A 19,263-nucleotide genomic window follows, 5' to 3' on the forward strand; every position below is an offset into this window, starting at 1 on the left:
GTGTGCCGTGTTTCTACCTTCCTGATAACCGGTGAATTCACCATGGTAACAGCTGAGTAGAAACTGTGTGTATGTGAACATTACTGAGGTCAAGGGAATGGGTGAAATGGCACTTTGTTGGCTTAAATATTTTAAGAGAATTTTTATGTCTTTTTAGTAGAAGTTAAAATAACATTTTAAAAGCTTATACCAACTCTTCTAGCCTTAAATAGCTTCCAAATAGGCACATTATCTTTACAGGAAATTACCTAAGAGCTCCAGAGCTTCATAAGCACTGCATTTACAGATTCTGTTATATTGAATCCTGCCCAAATTGCCCTTACCATGCAGGGGGCTGGAGATCGGCTAAGTTTGCAGTGAGCACAGAGTGAGAAAATCTATTATGAAATTGTAGTTTGGGCACAGAGTATAATTGTAAGATCCTGAGATTTTTGTATGGGGGGGGGTGGTAATTCTAAACACTGAAATGATACATTCATTCAACAAACAATTATTAATGTATATATTTTCACCCGTAATACCGTCCACCTTATCCTTCTTTCCCAACCCACTTCTCTTTGTACCAGATTTCATCATATTGCTCTTATTTCACCATTAACTGATTCGGACACAAATAATTATATGTTTCATTTATTCTTACCTCCTTTTCCTAATATATAATGAGCAGCTGATCAATGTCAAGTATTGTGCTGGGCACGTTCTCATACATATCTCATTTAATGTATTCAGATAATGGCCATGTTTACTATGTTAGCTCCCCTTTTGGGTTTCATGTTCTTCTCTGTCTGCTCCCTTGGAGGCAAAACTTTAATTCCATTTCATAAGAACTAGAGGGTCATAGGGCCAGAGATATGGAAAAGATATCTCTTTCTGGAAAGGAGATCCTGATGCACTTGCTGGGGAAGACAGTTTGGTCATTTTTCTTTACTAATGAAGTTTATTTTTCTGTAAAGTGAACCATGCCTATCAGAGACAGAAAGAAAGAAGAGGAAAGAGAGACGGAGAAAGACTATACCATGTATTCAATTTTTCTTTGCAAAATGCCTACAAGATTAAATTGGATGGATACAAGAACAAGAAAAAAATGTTTTTGTTTATGGATTTTCCATTTTATGTATTTATTCCTATGTTATTCTATGACGTTTATTATTGCTCTTATCCTTTCTCATCTTCTTTCTGCCTTTAGAAAAAGCCTTTCATATAAAGAAAAAAGTTTCTATAGCAGAGGACATTTTCCCTGAGCTCTCTGTTCTTGGGTATATTATATAGACTATGTTTCTCCAAGTTCACTTTCTAGGCCACCACAAAGTAATTTTGGTTTTGCATTTTTTTCCCATTATTTTCATGCATGGCTACTTTTAAAAAGAAAAAGTTAAAAATGAAAAATGTCATACGTAGTGGTGTGCCTTACAGCACAAAATAACATCCATTTAGGCAGTTCTGTCCTAGAAACAGACAAAGAAAATCTATCTACAGTACTAGAGCCAGAGTCTCCACACACAGCTAACAACTCATTTGACAGAAATTCCAATGTTTTAAGGAAGATTCTTGCAGGGGAGGGGAAGTATTCTTTGTAATTAGCAGGCTCTTATCATGGTGTTGTGAAATTCATGAAAACAGAATGAAAGTTCTACTTGAACCACAGCTACTTGGGATCTCATCTGCATACCTCCTAAAGCCTGCGTTGTGGTGCTATCAGAGCTGATACATAGAGATGGGTTATTTCCGCCAGTAGCAATTTTATTTTTTAGAAATATCTGGAGACATTATTCATAAGCATTCATTTCTGCACTCTTTCCTGCTGAGAACCTCCCTCTCTTGACACTGTGGGTGGCCAACTTTGAAATCGCCTAATGATCCGTTAGATACAAAGAGTGCAAGAAGAGTTATTTATTTTTTTAAGTTAATACATGCAGGAGTCCTTTCAGTTCTAGAAGACTTCTGGCATCTGGCTGTGTTATATAAATAGTGGGCACCCTTTTCAAGCCAGTTTCTTTTATTTTTTTTAATCAGCTAAATTTTTCTAAAGGTAACGTTTAATACTTATAGAAATGACAGTCAGTTAATATTCTTACCATATTGTAGACTTGTAATCAAATATCCTGTAGCAGTTACAATGCCAAAATGTATAGATGTTTGCATATGCTTAGCTAGGTGGTATTTTTTTAACTAAGCTTTAAAATGACCGAGTGAATTTTTTCCTCTTTTATGTTGAAGTTAAACATAATGCACATACAGCAGACTGCATATGGCACTCCTAAAATGAAAACTTTCTCATCTTTGTACTTTGATGGATATATATGTTTTCCGATATATGTTGGTCAAAAGTCAAAACATAGCCCAACAACAGAAATAAAATTATAACATCCTGTAAGGACACAGTAATAACTGATGCTCATCAAGCTTTTACTCTGGAGAGAATATTTGTCTCAGAGGGATGGGTTTAAGTCAAAGTAGGCTATGCAAAAGAATCTCCTAATGAAATTTTTTAAATGCAGACTCTTCAGCCTTACTTTAGATCTTCTAAATCAGAATCTCAGAGGGCAAGAGGAGCATGGGAATCTGCATTTATCAAACGCATCCAGGAGAGTCCCTGGTAAATCCTTTGGTGCCAGTTCACAGACCAGCTTTTAGAAACTACTGTCATCTGAATCCACATATTACAGAGCTAAGACCTTAAAATACTTGATACTTTTTCTATTCCTTTGTCACATACACTGTATCTTACAGAGATTTGTTCATGCATTTATGATGTCTCCTACAAAGAATGCGAAAGCGAGTCTTATTAACCGCTTGGCACGTGGCTCCATCCATAATGTAGGTGCACGACAAACTGGATGGCAGCAATTGCAAAAAAAATATGGTCCTCTGGTGTATAGGTAAAAACTTCACCATAATCTGGATTATTTTACAGACCTACTTTTAATTCGGAAAAATCTCCTGACTTGCTTAAAGGAAAATTTCCAAAAAAGGTTTCTATGTGGTTTAGAGGTCTTGTGAAGGATAAAATTTTTAAAACTTTAGGGATGAAAAGATATATTCCATGAAAAAAATGTATTTCATGTAAATATATTCTCTCAAAGCTAATTATAATAAGCAGTGACAAATTCACAGCAATGATGCAATATTTAAAGTAAACTGAGCAAAAGAGGGTGACACTGTTTTGAAAACTATTTCCAAAAGTCAGCTGTCTTACATAAGATCCATCAGTCTTAGAGCATTCTCTTTCTGGGTCAACACTGCCTTTTGCTACAAAATGTAGAGAGACATCAAAGTAGGTCAAGTGGCAGAGAAAACAGCAGACTTGGTAGCTTTTGAAGAAGTTGCGATTTAATAACAGGATCTGACAAGATCTGGATAGGAGAAACCTTTATGTCCAGGTGTAACACAGAAGATAGCAAAGATAGATTTAGAAAACCAAATCTATTGGTGAAATGTCTGACACTCCAGGAAGTATTTTGGAACTTTGAGGTACAATTTGAAGTGCCATCATCTGGCAACATCTCAGTTGAGTAAAGCTGACTTTTGCTAATGAGGTGCTAATGGGATATCAAGAGAGGCCAGAAGACTCTGGACACTTGCCCTTGGTGAGATATGGTGAGTTTCCCTTTTCTTGAAGAGTTTTCTATAGAATTTCCATTTCTCTCTCTACTCTAGTTGCCTGCTGATATACATATGCACACAGTTAGTCATCTCCGCATGAATTTACACAACCAACTTCTCACAACACCTGATGAAAGCAGAAAGAGGAAATGAGGCTTGATTTATCAATAGGACCTGATTAAAAATAGTGCTTTCCTTGGTTTTCACCATAAAATCATCTTTCCTACATGCCAAATCTGTTTAGGTTTATATGATTAAAGCATTTAAATCAATCAATGCTTAGATTAGTTTGACTTCCACATATGAGGCATTCTCCTTGATCTGAAAAAGACTAATTTGGTCCTTCCAGAATGTAGCTCTCAAAAATGCTACTTTCCTAGACTTTATCACAGAATACAAATGCTTAATACTGACCTTTCAACTCCAAGTAAGATCAGTGGAAGCAAAGTTTTATCCATTACCCCCAAACAACATTAAGTTTCCAACTTACACTTTAGGTCATACCAGAAATACTTCTGTACCTGTTAGGTGGTCCAGCTGTGCTTTTACCACTATTCTCAGGAAACAAGGAACAGCATTGGCTAAGCAGTCCTCAAAATTTTATTTCACAGAAACAGAAGAGCTTGCTCAGGACACTTTATAACCATCTTAGGGGCATCGATCTATAATTTTTTCCCAATCCTGAAGACTTATGAGATTCCATATCTGTCTGCAATGTGTACAATGCTATGCAGGTTGCCATGAAGGTTATAAAATGCATAAATTACTGATTACTCACAGGATAAGCATTATGTGTTGGCAAAATCTGAAGGTTTCAAAGCCTTACAACCCCACCAAAGCCAGGGTTACCTGTTATCTGATACATAAACTTTCTCCATAGTGTTTCATAAATTATCATGGAGAATTAATATTAAAATATGAATATTTTTAGAAAGGAAACACCTTCATTTTCTAAGTCGGGTACTCATTATTATGAAAGAAATGGTTCTTTCCTACACACAAATTTTGGAGTAAGGGGATTCAAAGACATGAGGAAGGTATTGAGAAACCATACAGATAGTTGGGAAAAAATTCATGATATAGGTAAGATCTACAACTAGACTGGGAGGCTGTGTCATAAAAACATAAAAATATGTTAGTTTCCCAATTATCAGGGCTGATCCCAGCACCTATGCTTAAGAGCTAACAGTTGCATTGAGAAGATAAGATGTAAACTCCTAAGATCTGTAAGAAGAGTGAGAGAGAAAAAAAAAGAAAAGATTAAATGGAATTATTTAACTTCAAGTGACAAAATCCCAAATCAAACTGGCTTTAAAAATGTAAAAGCAGTGGAATATATTGGCTCACCATAACTACTGGTGAGATCTGGTACCCAAATAATCAATAATCTATATTTCTCTGTCACTTATATCTACATTGCTAAGTATTAGCTATTTATTCTCAGCTAGGCTCTTCCCTCTGGACAGGCACATGCCACCATCAATTACCAGTGTAGCAACACCAGCAGATAAAAAGAGTAGTCTCCGAAGAGTTTTAGCAGAGGTCGGCCAGTTGGCCTAGTGTGTTGTGTATCCATCCTGCACTACACACTATGATTGGCACCAAGAGTGGAGACAGTCTCTCCCAAACATGGACTGAGAATGGTGGAGGGGTGGCTCTTGGAAAGGAAAACAAAAGCATCTGTGACTTTAAATGGGGCAATGGATGCAGAGAAGGCAGAAATAACAAACTCCAAGTCACTTCTCCCTCTTGAGAATGCTTCCCTGACAGGTAAGAGGAGTATTTTTCTTGAGCTCTGCTTTCATGGGCACTCGCAGCCTGGGGCCACCAAACCATATTTTAAGCTGAAGAGTTATATAGTCATTACAGCTCCCCACTGTGGCTTATTTTCAGAATTACTACAAGCGCAGCTCTTGGAGGATTTTGTCCTCAGTGTGGGGAAGCTTATCACCAGCTTAAAATTCTCCTCTGAGCTTTGAGTCTAAGATGTTTTTTGCTAACAGACATTTGATGCACTTTATTGAGGCAGCACCACACATATTCGATGAAGCCCTGAAAAGGCATCCAGTGTGAAATAAAAAGTGGAGACAAATCGAAAATAAAAATAGGTGGCTTAAAATAGAATTCATGGCTCCAGATAATCTATAAAGCTGTTAATCTGCTTTCAACGGAAAGCACACAGCTACAAATATTCAAAAGTTGAAACAGAAAAAAAGGGAGAAAAGTCACTTATTAGAAAAGATGCAATTATAATTTTATTCGCATATGTGTTCATGAATGTGTATTGTATGTAGAAAATATCAGTCGTTTTCTAATGAATTTTTAAATTTTTTTCCCTTCTCAGTGGTAGTGAAAATCTGTTTTGTGAGTGTCCAAGGCTGTATTCAGGCAAGCTGTGCCAGTTTGCAAGTTGTGAAAACAACCCATGTGGAAATGGTGCCACCTGTGTTCCAAAATCCGGAACAGATATTATCTGCCTCTGCCCATATGGGAGGTCTGGACCCCTCTGCACTGATGGTAAGAGCATTTCATTATTAAACATGAAGCACAGACAGAAAGAGGTGAAGAGGACAGAAATCACTCAGATGAATCAAGGATAGCACTTGACTGATCAAATACATCAAATCTTCTTCTGGGTTCTTTTCAAGTCAGTTGAGACAAGACCCATTAGTGAGACTGATCTCCAAGCAGGTATTTCTCATACCCATCAAGTAATTACAAAAGTGGTGACTGGGCACAGTGGCTCATGCCTGTAATCCCATCACTTTGGGACGCCGAGGCGGGTGGATCACGAGATCAGAAATTTAAGACACGCTTGATCAGCATGGTGAAACCCTATCTCTACTAAAAATACAAAAATTAGCCAGGCATGGTGGCACGCACCTATAATCCCAGCTACTCAGGAGGCTAGGGCAGGAGAATCGTTTGAACCCGGTAGGCAGAGGTGGCAGTGAGCCGAGATGGTGCCACTGCACTCCAGCCTGGGCAGCAGAGACAGACTCCATCTCAAAAAAAAAAAAAAAAGAGTGGTAAGAAGTTTTCCCTGAGGTTAGAGTACAGAAAATCTCTGTACTGTAAAATCTCAAAGTCTAGCTAAGTATAAGAGAGTAACAAGGGGCATCAAGAGCAATATATAAAATCAAATAATTTCATGTCATTTTGGCAAACTGAGAGTACAACATTAACAAATTTATGTATCACAGCCCAGCTGCTTAACATTTAAATGTAACAAAACCCATGATGCAGTTATTACATATCAAGAAACTAAATCACAAACAATAGACATGTGTCTCTCTTTAGGAAAATTCAGTATGAGAAATTCTAAATTACAAAAAGCTGCAAGACGCTGTAATATAAGATTTTAAGAAAAAAAGAAAGCCTAAGAATTTAATGTTAGCTTTGATATGCATAAATGTGTGTAAATATTTTCAGAAATAATAAAAATTCATATTAATAGTTAATCAACACAGCACTGGACTTGCTTTATCATTATTTTCACCATAAATATTTTAAAAAAACCTTTATTCCTTTGGCACTTGTGATATTTGGCACTAAATTTTAGAATAAGGCTTCCAAAGTGAACTCAGGGCCCTCTGGCCCAGAATCACAAAATGAAGCAAACAGATCCAGCCTGTGATGACATGAAAAAGCTGGGTACCACATCCTGAGGTGGCAGGTATGAAAACGGAAACGAGAGTAAAAGAAGCATCTGTGACTAAAAGGTATTGAAGTTTTGGATATATAGGTCTTTGAAAGGAACTGAGATAATGAATTTGTGTGTATCTGAAAGGCAGAATGACTTAAGAAGGGAAGAGTTAAGAAGTACTAAGAATTTCAGTCTGTGTGTGTCAGGGTTATATTAGAAGAAGTTAGCCAAGTCATTTTTATAAAAAGAGAAAACATTATAAACTGAATAGAATTTAAGTCGTGTCCTTTCTCATAAAATCTCATGCTTCTCAGATGTAATATAAAAGCTATTGAAAAAATATAATTGGTTATAATAAATTTGATTACTAAGAGATGAATCATCAGTTTTGCTTCCTACTTGAAAATAATACTGACCATAAAAAATAAGAAGTGAAGATTTAGCAGATGTCTTTATGTACTCACACACACAAAATGATTGTTTACTCCCATCTCCTGGTCTCATTAGAGTTTCAAAGATGCAAGGATATATAGATAATTGAGACAGGAAAAATTAGACATTATTAGGTTCTTTGCCTCAGTGTAAGTTTTAAAAAAGAAGATTCCTACATGCACCTATCCAGAAGAATTTCTCAAAATAATTATCCTATCCATTTATATTCCACAAAGTTGCCAGATCTAGTTTAGAAATGTAAAACTTGTCAAGAAAGATAGACTTCTGACCTTGTGGAGCTTACCTTCTAATTGAAAAGATGAATGGAAAATAAAAATGGCTCAAAACACAATACGAAATTTCTGAGAAGAATTATGAAGGAAATAAACAAGTAGTGATAGACAGTAACTGGGCTGGAGGGCATTTTCACAGGTTACCAAGGCAAGAATCACTCTCAGAGGAGGAGATATTTGTACTGAGGCCTAAAGAATAAGAAGTATGGCCCATGAAAAGCTGGAAAAGGAGCTATCCAGGCAGAAGGTTCAGAAATGAAAGACCCTGAGGAAAGATAGAAGCAGGGCTTTTCAGAGAATGAAAAGATACTACTGTGACTGGTGCGTAAGTGTCTTCATTCACTCCAGCTGCTATAACGGAACACCATAGACTAGGTGACTTATAAACAACAGAAATATATTTCTCACTGTTCCGGAGGCTGGAAAGTTCAAGATCAAAGCACCAGTGGACTTGGTTCTGATGAGGACTACTTCCTGGCTCATAGACAGCAGTTTCACTGTGTCCTCACATGGAAGGGACTAACTAGCTCTCTGGAGTTTCTTTTATAAGGGCACTAATCCCATCCATGAAACCTTTGCCCCGTGATCTGATCACCTCCCAAAGACCTCACTTCCAAATACCATCACATTGGCAGTTAGGCTTTAACATGTGAATCTGGGTGGGGGGGCACATAAACACAGTCTACAGCAATAGTGAGCAAGAAAAAAAAAATATCTAATGTTAGCAGGGCCTAGATCATATAGGACCTTGGGCACATGGAAAGGTTTTTAACTTTTATTTCCAGATGCCTTAGGAAATCACTGGAAGGCTTGAAAAGGGCTAGTGACCTATGTGTATTTGTTTAAACTATTCTGATGGTATTATCTCTAATAGATTTTATAAGGCTATTGGAGTGGTCCTGACAAAAGATAATTATGCCTAGGACAAGGGCAATTACTGTGGGGATGTAGATAAGTGGATAAATTTGAAATCTATTCTGGAGATAAAATATTCAGAACTTGGCTGGGAAGAGTATGAAAAGGGTAAAACCAAGAACATCAAGTTTTCTTTGTCTGAGCTATAGTGTAGATGGTAGTGCCATGAAAAAGAATAGGGGCATAACAGCTTATTTTGTAGGAAACAGCTTATTTTATTGGGAGGTAAACAAGAGTTTCATTTTGTGCAAATGAAGAAAAAGATGCCAGTTAGACAACCGAATGGAGATGAAATGTAGACAATTGGATATATGATGCTGGTGCTCTGAAGCAAGATCAAGACTAAAGATATAATTTGGGGGAGTCATTAAAATAAAGGTGGTATTTAAAACCATAGAACTGTAGATTGTCTAAGGAGAAAATATAGAAGAGAAATATAGATAAAGAAGAGAAAGTGTAGATAAAGAAAAGAAGATCTAAAAAGAGCAGATGAATCCCAGAGAAACCTTCCACAATGTCAATATTTAGATATCTGGTAGAGGAGAGAAAGCTGTATTAAATGCCAATACCATACCCTGACAAACACCCCCCCTCATCTCTCAGCCCATAGATATTGCTCCTTTTATAATGTGGCATTGTCTTAGTCTGGGACCTCCATAAAAACAGAACCTGCATAAGAATTGCATTCAGGTCGTTTATTTGGAAATGATTCCAGGACATAGGAGAGAAGATCTAGTGAGAATAAAATGGGGTAGGAGAGAAAGTCAGTGCAAAGGTGCATAGGGCGTTGAACATAACCGTGGCCAACTGTGCGTGATTTCACTCAAATCTTATGAGGAGCTATACAAAAAGTCTAAAATTGGCTGCCCAAGGGGCAAAAGAGAGAAATATTTGACCATTGTCTCATGGGTCTTTTCAATTGAAGGTTTCTCTACAAGACGTTAATATTCCCACACTTCCAGATTGCCATGCAAGAATGATGAGAGTACAAGTTTTAGCAGGCATCTTAGGTGACAGCCTCAGAAAAGCTGGAGGTTATAGAAAGAGAGCTTAACAGATCAACATTCTATAACATATCAACATTCCATATTTTTGAGTCACAAAAATTACCCCTCGAATGTTCACTCCCTCCAGAAACCTTTTTTACATCAATAGGCATCAATACTTTCTCTACTCCACCAACTAGTATGAGGTGATATCCCAAGTCATCTATTGGATCATTCACTGTTACTATTATGACCTCTAGAAGATTATCTAGAATGTACTGAATATATATTTATTTTATAGAGAAAGGCAGAAAGCAATCCAATAAGCCTAGCTGTTGTTCAATTACAACTACACTTTAGAAGAGGTGCAGAATAACATCTGGGACTTTGCCTTTTTGCTAATACCAGAGGACGAAAAATCAGCTAGTTTGGTTTCATCAGCAATTATGTCTACTACCTAGCACTTTTCTTCCAAATTATGTCCATATCTACCATCTTAATATATTCTTTTGGGGATAATAGAAAATATAATTATCACATTTCCTACCTTGTTGATATTTCCACTGGGGAATTCATCCAGGGGTAATCGTGGCAGTGATGACTGGAGCCGAGACAAACAAACACTGCAGATGGGAAGTTTGCAGCTGCTTTCCTTTTTAAAGAGCTTTACTTTCCACATTTGTGCTTCTCATTCACACTTCCTGTTGCCTCTCCTTATGCAAGAATAATCTTTTTTTTTTTTTTTCTGGTGGCAGTAGGATTTATTAGAATGTTTCTTAATGTATAAAGCCTAGCACAGGTTTTTGTTTTCTTAACCATACCATTCTAAAGACAAAGGTGGAATGCATTATCTTATCTCTTGTTCTCTTTTGTCCTTTCTATAAATATTTCTTAACAATTTACCTTATCTTCCCAACTTAGGCCTCTCAGTGGAACATGGTCCTTGAGGAAAGCAGTGTGACTACCTGAGAATAGGCTCCGGAATCAATCCGCCTGAGTTAAAATCCCCATTTTACTACTGACTAGCCGGCTGAGTGACCTTGGGCAAGTCACTTGGTCTCTCTGTACTTTAATTTCAATAAGTCTAATAATAGAACTTACCTTATAGGTTTTATGAGAATTAAATGAGATAGTGCATGTAAAGTGCTTGACACATAATGGGCATATAGAAAATGCTTTTGTTTTTTAAGGGTGGTCAAAGTAGGATCCTTACCCCTACCGGAAACTGCTACCTCCTGTCATTGTGGGACAGAAGGCTGCATCCCCATCCCAGCTATTAAAAAAAAACTCTCTAGAACATCAATGGAAATCAAAATTAATTTTCTTTTAAGAATTTTTCTAAGATAGTGACACTCTTTGCAATGATTAAAGGCAAGCCAGGGCATTACAAAATCAGGGAGGAAAGCAGAGCTCCAGGGACACGAATAATCACCAGGCTATTTAAGGACATGATACCTCTATAAAGCAGCTTAATGTCAGGCTGGCATTTTGTAATGGCATATTTCAAGTACATGCAATTTTCTGTCATGTTAAGCTCATAACTCCTTTGATAGCATCCACTCTGATATGATCCAGCTTTCTCTCTCCAACTCAACAGCTGTTTGATTGCCCTGCTGTTCAACACATCTTAGTATCCCTCATTTCCCACCATGTTTAAATATGTATTTTCCAGCTCCTGGTTACAAAAAAAGTACTAAAAGGTCAAGCCTAATCCCAGACAGGAGCAAGGAGACAGGGATGAGAAAAAAAAGTGCTCGAGAAAGTGATTCCTGTTTCTCTGGGTGAAGGCAGACTGTGAATGGCCTGCACTTTTTCTTAAGAACTGAGGGAAGTTACCTTTCCTCTTGCTCAGGGAAAAGGTGAGCACCTCCTGTCTTTCACTTTTTCCCTCCACTTCAGCATCTGTAATGAGAAAAAGTTAGGTTGGTACATATTTAAAAAGCAGCACTTATAAATATGTATTTCAGTGTACACTGAAGTGTTCTTTAAAAAAAAAAAATAGCCTTGTTGGGGCAGGCGTGGTGGCTCCCACCTGTAATTCTAGCACTTTGGGAAGCTGAGGTGGGTGGATCACCTGAGGTCAGGAGTTCAAGACCAGCCTGGCCAAATAATTTAGAGTAAAATCAAATTTCTATTTCAATACAATGTATCCGATCAATTATATCTTTATGGTTGTTTGTTGCTATAAGTTTATTCATACCAGGAAAATTGTCACATTTAAAATTCTTAATAGTTTTGGCACAGGTGAAATCTTCTCATTTTGCTAAGTCCCTGAGCTCTTTGAACAGGCTGCCCTTATGCACTGGCCTCTTCCCCAGGCACCCTGGTCCCCTCTTTCCAGAATGCCTTGCTACCTGCTCTGGCCTCAAGGCTACTTTTACTCCCCCTCACGTTAAATTTAGGTGAACATTTAATGCTATCACATGTCTAGTCAATGGTGCTCTGCAGAAAACATGCAGCTTCTCTGACAAGAAGACTGAGTCCCCACCCCAAAGAGGACCTCATACCATTTTCCCAATGCTTGTTGACAAGGAAGAGGAATCAGATAAGGGTATTTTTTGTGTATCCTTCTTACTATTCATAAAATTGCCTGTAATGGTCAGTATTTTAATGTCTTCAAAGTTTTGTGTCTCAGATGCTTATCCAAACACTGGATGGCGAAAAGGTCAACATACACATCAAACTTATTGACAAACAGGAAGTGCTTGAGCAGCATCCAGTTCAAGTCTCCAGCTCTGGAAAACGCACATTAAGCACATGTGGACTCCATCGCAGGATGGTCATGGAGCACCCTAGGAAACATCACACTCAAAGTACTACCACTTGACAGAGCTAGCAATTGAGTGCATGTCGGAGAAATAGTACTTATGGCTTGTGGAGAGTGAGCCGGGGACTTCCAGAAATCCTCTGGATAGTGGCCCAGATATACTCATCTCATACAGATACAGATACAGCATTAGTACACTCTTGATTTTATGTGGGTCACTAATGTACCCAGCTAAGTTTCCTATCCTCCCTTAGAGCCTTAAAGTGTGGCCATGGGACTAAACTCTGGACAATCAGATATAAGCGGAAGTGTTAGAGTATTATATTGACCTCTGGAAAATCTCTTGAAGAGTAGCATGACCTCCAAATCTTCCTTCTTTCTGAAGTCTAGAATGTGCCTGAGATGTCTTGAATTCCAGAAGTAATCTCTGACTACAAAGCCACCTTGAGAATGAAAGATACATGCTAAGATGGTGAAGCAAAATGATGAAAGAAGTTTAAATCCTTAACTATAAAACTGCCATACTAGCCTGGAAATATTCACTAAGAAACTTTCTGTTAATGAGAGAAATAATTTATTTTGCTTAAACTTCTGCTTTTTAATAAGTTATCTGTTATATGCAGCAAAATCTAAACCTGATATAAGTGTCAAGATTTTCCTAAACTACATATTCCAATAAGTTTTCTTAAATACATCTGATTTTGTTCATAAACTCTTAGACTCCTTCTCAAAAAACAGGATTTCTTGTATTATATTTATCTTATTTCAATCTAATAGATTTGATAAATTATAAGTTTATAAAATATGTTTTTGCAATCCAATGAAACTGTGGTAAAAATTTTTAATCCAAAGAAATGTCATGGGAAGCAGAAAAATATGCAACTATATTTTTCTAAATTAGAAAAATAACAAGAAACGATATTTTATATATTTCTTTTGAAACATTACCTCTCATCTTAAAACTATTTCCATGAGGCAATTTCTCTTCACACTAAATGAAAACCAAATTAGCTTGAAGATTTTTACATCTCAATTGCTAGGGAGATACACATCTGTTATTGTCCACTTTTACACAGAGAACAGACTATTCACTATCAAACTCTGACTGTGTGCCTCTGTCAGAACACTGTCAGTAGAACACTAAACTCTCAAGGCCAAATGTTCTCCTTTCTGTTTATTCCAGCACTTTGTCATTATTTAGCAACCTCACAGAATTCTCCCTTCTGACAGAAGCGTTTCCTGCTTGTTAAAAATGTCTAAAATGGATAGACTATGTATTCACAAAAGGCAGAGTGGTCTCTCCTGAATATACTTATGGCAAGTTGGTCTTGCAGACCATGTGTGGAAATGCAAACCTCTATAGTTTATTCTCAAGTTCACCAGAGACTTTAACCTTGCAGGTCTGTCAGTCCAGGCCCTTTAGCAAAGAGTCATTGTTTCATATCAAATGAATACTGTCAGATCCCACCACACCTATCAGGCTCTGCTTGGTTGGTTTAAGAGCTATGTTAATGTGATGCACCTGCCAGTTAGCAAGCAATGGAAGGCACAAACACATTTGCGATACATTAAAAAAAAAAAAAAAAAACTTCACCGAAACAAAAAATTGATCAGAGTCTGAGTAAATTTATGCCACATGAAAAACTGTGAAGTCGACGTTTTATAAAGAGGCATGAAATTTATTGATAGGAATGAAATAAACAGTAGACGGAGATAGCTGTGTGTGATGTATATTGCCTACCATTCTATATAATGATAGCAGCTATTCTGTTCAAGCTTTTCTTTGTTTATATTCAGTGACATGCCAATATTGTGTGTTTTCTAATATTTTGTCCCTTCATCCTGTTGACCTTGAAAATGGTCTTCTATTTTCTTTAGGATAAAGTAAAAACTCTTTAAAATGATGTGCAAGTCTAGCATGGGCGGATCTCAGCTAACCCAATAGCCCCCATCTTATTCACCCTTTATCAGAACACTCTTCATACTATTTTGCATTTACCTTGTAAACACTGGCCATACATCATGCCAGTCCTTTCCTCACACTCTAAGTTTCATGAAGGTAGACACCATATGTGCCTTGGCCATCACCGTATCTGCAAAGCAGTACATTGTGTCTGACATATGGTAGGCTCTGAATTTTTTTTCTGAGTTAAAAATAATTTAAAAGTCCTTCAGAATATTCAGCTATGTATGCTGTTGCCCTAAGCCTACTACCACCTCTATACTTAGGAGATAATCAATAATTATTTGTCAAATTTTAAAAAGCAACAATAATATAATCAGTGATAGAATAGTCTAATCTGGTACATTTCCAAAAATATTTTTCACAGTACACTAGTGCAATAAGGTACCCATAAAAAAAGAGTCTGTGATGAAATGAACTCACATCTACTTTACGCTAGGCATTGGACTAAATACTTTACATTCATCTTCTTACATAATCTGTGTAATAACCCAAGGAGATATGTCATTATTGCCATTGTACAGATGGAAAAACTGAAGTTCAGTGAGTTTAAATAACCAGTCTAAAGTGATATTGTTCATGAGTGGCAGACAGATCTGGGATCTCTGACTTGTCTTTCTTTAGATCACTGCACAGTACTCTATTGCCCCTTCAGGAATTTACCATGTGCAGTAACACAGTAAAAACTCTAACAAGTCTTGCAATAACAGCATTAAACCAAGGAATTCTTCTTTCTCACATGACAAGGCTTTCATACCAGTCTAATGGTTCCCAGAGTGGAATATATAGACTCCATTGTGACATTGGAAGAAAATATTAATTCTCTTTTTTTATCTCGATCTTTTAATTTCTATTTTTTTGTGTTTCATGATATCTACAGTATATGGGTAGATATATGGAATTTTAAGTAAATAATGTCTGTGAAGCAAGACTAAACAAGCTTACAGAGCACTAATCTAGACAACTCCCTTCCAAACATAATTTGAGATTTTTATTCCTTTCTATTGATTTCATGGGACTGATTTCAAATTATGCTTAAATTATGCTTAAACTGCTTGGGATATACCATATATTATATATATAATTTATTATATAATTTCAACTGGTCTGGTTGCAATTGATGGAGGAAACAATGAAGTGGCTTTTTTATTGTAATTATTATTGTACTTTAAGTTCTGGGATACATGTGCAGAACATGCAGGTTTGTTACATAGGTATACATGTGCCATGGTGGTTTGCTGCACCCATTAACCTGTCATCTAGGTTTTAAGCCCCGCATGCATTAAATACGTGTGCTAATCCTATGCCTCCCCTTGCCCCCTACCCCCCAATAGGCCTCGGTGTGTAATGTTCCCCTCCCTGTGTCCATGTGTTCTCTTTGTTAACTCCCACTTATAAGTGAGAACATGTGGTGCTCCTGTGTGAGAACATGTGGTGTTCCTGTTCCTGTGTTAGTTTGCTGAGGATGATGGTTTCCAGCTTCATCCGTGTCCCTGCAAAGGACATGAACTAATTCGTTTTTATGGTTACATAGTATTCCATGGTATATGTGTGCCACATTTTCTTTATCCAGTCTAACATTGATGGGCATTTGGGTTGGTTCCAAGTCTTTGCTATTGTGAATAGTGCTGCAATGAACATAGGTGTGCATTTGTCTTTATAGTAGAATGATTTATAATCCTTTGGGCATATACCCAGTAATAAGATTGTTGGGTCAAATGGCATTTCTAGTTATAGATCCTTGAGGAATTGCCACACTGTCTTTCATAAGGTTAAACTAATTTACCCTCCCATCAACAGTGTAAAAGCATTCCTATTTCTCTAAATCCTCTCCACCATCTGTTGTTTCTTGACTTTTCATGATTGCCATTCTAACCGACGTGAGATGGTATCTCATTGTGGTTTTGATTTGCATTTCTCTAATGACCAGTGATGATGAGCTTTTTTCATATGTTTGTTGGCTGCATAAATGTCTTCTTTTGAAAAGTGTCTATTCATATCCTTCAGCCACTTTTTGATGTTTTTTGTGTGTTTGTTTTTGTTTTTTGTAAATGTGTTTAACTTCCTTGCAGATTCTGGATATTAGCCCTTGATCAGATGGATATATTTTAAAATTTTTCTCCCATTCTATAGGTTGCCTGTTCACTCTGATGATAGTTTCTTTTGCTGTGCAGAAGCTCTTTAGTTTAATTGGACCCCATTTGTCCATTTTTGCTTTTGTTGCCATTGCCTTTGGTGTTTTGGTCATGAAGTCTTTGCCCACGCCTATGTCCTAAATGGTATTTCCTAGGTTTTCTTCTAGAGTTTTTACGGTTTTAGGTCTTATGTTTAAATCTTTAATCCATCTTGAGTTAATTTTTGTATAAGGTTTAAGGAAGGGGTTCAGTTTCAGTTTTCTGCATATGACTAACCAGTTTTCCCAACACCATTGATTAAGTAGGGAAACCTGTCCCCATTGCTTATTTTTGTCAGGTTTGCCAGAGATCAGATGGTTATACATTTGTGGTGTTGTATCTGAGGTCTCTGTTCTGTTCCATTGGTCTATATATCTATTTTGGTACAAGTACCATGCTGTTTTGGTTACTGTAGACTTGTAGTATAGTTTGAAGTCAGATAGTGTGATGCCTCCAGCTTTGTTCTTTTTGCTTAGGATTGTCTTGGGTATATGAGCTCTTTTTCGGTTCCATATGAAATTTAAAGTAGGTTTTTATAATTCTGTGAAGAAAGTCAATGGTAGCTTAATGGGAATAGTGTCAAATTTATAAATTACTTTGGGCAGTATGGCCATTTTAACGATATTGATTCTTCCTATCTATGAACATGGAATGTTTCTCCATTTGTCTGTGTCCTCTTTTATTTCCTTGATTTGTACAAACTTGGTTTGTAGTTCTCCTTGAAGTGGTCTTTCACATCCTTTGTAAGTTATATTCTTAGGCATTTCATTCTCTTTGTAGCAATTGTGAGTGGGAGTTCACTCACGATTTGGCTGTGTGTGTGTCTTATGGGTGTATAGCAATGCTTGTGATTTTTCACATTGATTTTGTGTTCTGAGACTTTGCTGAATTTAATTATCAGCCTAAGGAGATTTTGGACTGACACCGTGGGGTTTTCTAAATATAGAATCAAGTCATCTGCAAACAGAGACAATTTGACTCCTCTCTTCTTATTTGAACACCCTTTGTTTCTTTCTCTTGCCTTATTGCCCTGGCCAGAACTTCCAATAGTATGTAGAATTGGTGGGGTGAGAGAGGGCATCCTTGTCTTATGCCAGTTTTCAAAGGGAATTCTTCCAGCTTTTGCCCATTCAATATGATATTGGATATGGGTTTGTCCTAAATAGCTCTTATTATTTTGAGATATGTTCCATCAATACCTAGTTTATTGAGGGTTTTTAGCATGAAAGGGTGTTGAATTTTATCAAAGGCCTTTTCTGCATCTGTAGGGATAATCATATGGTTTTGTCATTGGTTCTGTTTATGTGGTGGATTACATTTATTGATTTGCATATGTAGAACCAGCCTTGCATCCCAGGGATGAAGCCAACTTGATCATGGTGAATAAGCTTTTTGATGTGCTGCTGGATTCAGTTTGCTAGTATTTTATTGAGGATTTTTGCATCGAGGTTCATCAGGGATATTGGCCTGAAATTTTGTGTGTGTGTGTCTCTGCCAGGTTTTGGTATCAGGATGATGCTAGCCTCATAAAATGAGTTAGGGAGGAGACCCTCTTCTTCTATTGTTTAGAATAGTTTCAGAAGGAATGGTACCAGCTCATCTTTGTGTCTCTGGTAGAATTTGGCTGTGAATTCTTCTGGTCCTGGGCTTTTTTTGGTTGATAGGCTATTAATTACAGTCTCAATTTCTGAACTTGTTATTGGTATATTCAGAGATTTGATTTATTCCTGGTTTAGTCTTGGCAGTGTATGTGTGTGTGTGTGTATATGTGTGTGTGTGTGTGTGTGTGTGTCCAGGAATTTATCGATTTCTTCTAGAAAATCTAGTTTATTTGCATAGAGGTGTTCATGGTATCCTCTGATGGTAGTTTGTATTTCTGTGGGATCAGTGGTGATCTCCCCTTTATCACTTTTTGTTGTGTCTATTTGATTCTTCTCTCTTTTATTCTGTATTAGTCTGGCTAGTGGTCTATTTTGTTAATCTTTTCAAAAAACCAGATCCTGGATTCAGTGATTTTTTGAAGGATTTTTGGGGTCTCTATCTCCTTCAGTTCTGCTCTGATCTTAGTTATTTCTTGTCTTCTGCTAGCTTTTGAATTTGCTCTTGCTTCTCTAGTTCTTTTAATTGCAATGTTGGGTGTCAGTTTTAGAGCTTTCCCAGTTTCTGATGTGGGCACTTAGTGCTATAAATTTCCCTCTACACACTGCTTTGGCTGTGTCCGAAAGATTTGGATATGTTGTATCTTTGTTCTCATTGATTTCAAATAACTTATTTATTTCTGCCTTAATTTCATTATTTACCCAGTAGTCATTCAGAAGCAGGTTGTTCATTTTATACAGTTGTGGAGTTTTGAGTGAGTTTCTTAATCCTGAGTTCTAATTTGAATGTACTGTGGTCTGAGAGACTGTTTGTTATGATTTTCATTCTTTTGTATTTGCTGAGGAGTGTTTTACTTCCAATTATGTGGTCAATTTTAGAATAAGT

At 37.0% G+C, this 19,263-nt stretch overlaps 1 protein-coding gene across 1 annotated transcript in view; it reads left to right on the forward strand.

The window, feature by feature from the left end:
• The window catches only part of EYS (eyes shut homolog (Drosophila)), a 272,013-nt gene that overhangs the window by 122,296 nt on the left and 130,454 nt on the right, over nt 1–19,263 (forward strand). The window contains exon 3 of the mRNA XM_011993063.1: nt 5,948–6,120. Coding sequence (XP_011848453.1) covers nt 5,948–6,120 — 173 coding nt within the window. The remainder of the gene's footprint in view (nt 1–5,947; nt 6,121–19,263) is intronic.

The sequence above is a fragment of the Mandrillus leucophaeus genome, unplaced genomic scaffold (assembly GCF_000951045.1).
Source record: "Mandrillus leucophaeus isolate KB7577 unplaced genomic scaffold, Mleu.le_1.0 Scaffold424, whole genome shotgun sequence".
NCBI lineage: Eukaryota > Metazoa > Chordata > Mammalia > Primates > Cercopithecidae > Mandrillus > Mandrillus leucophaeus.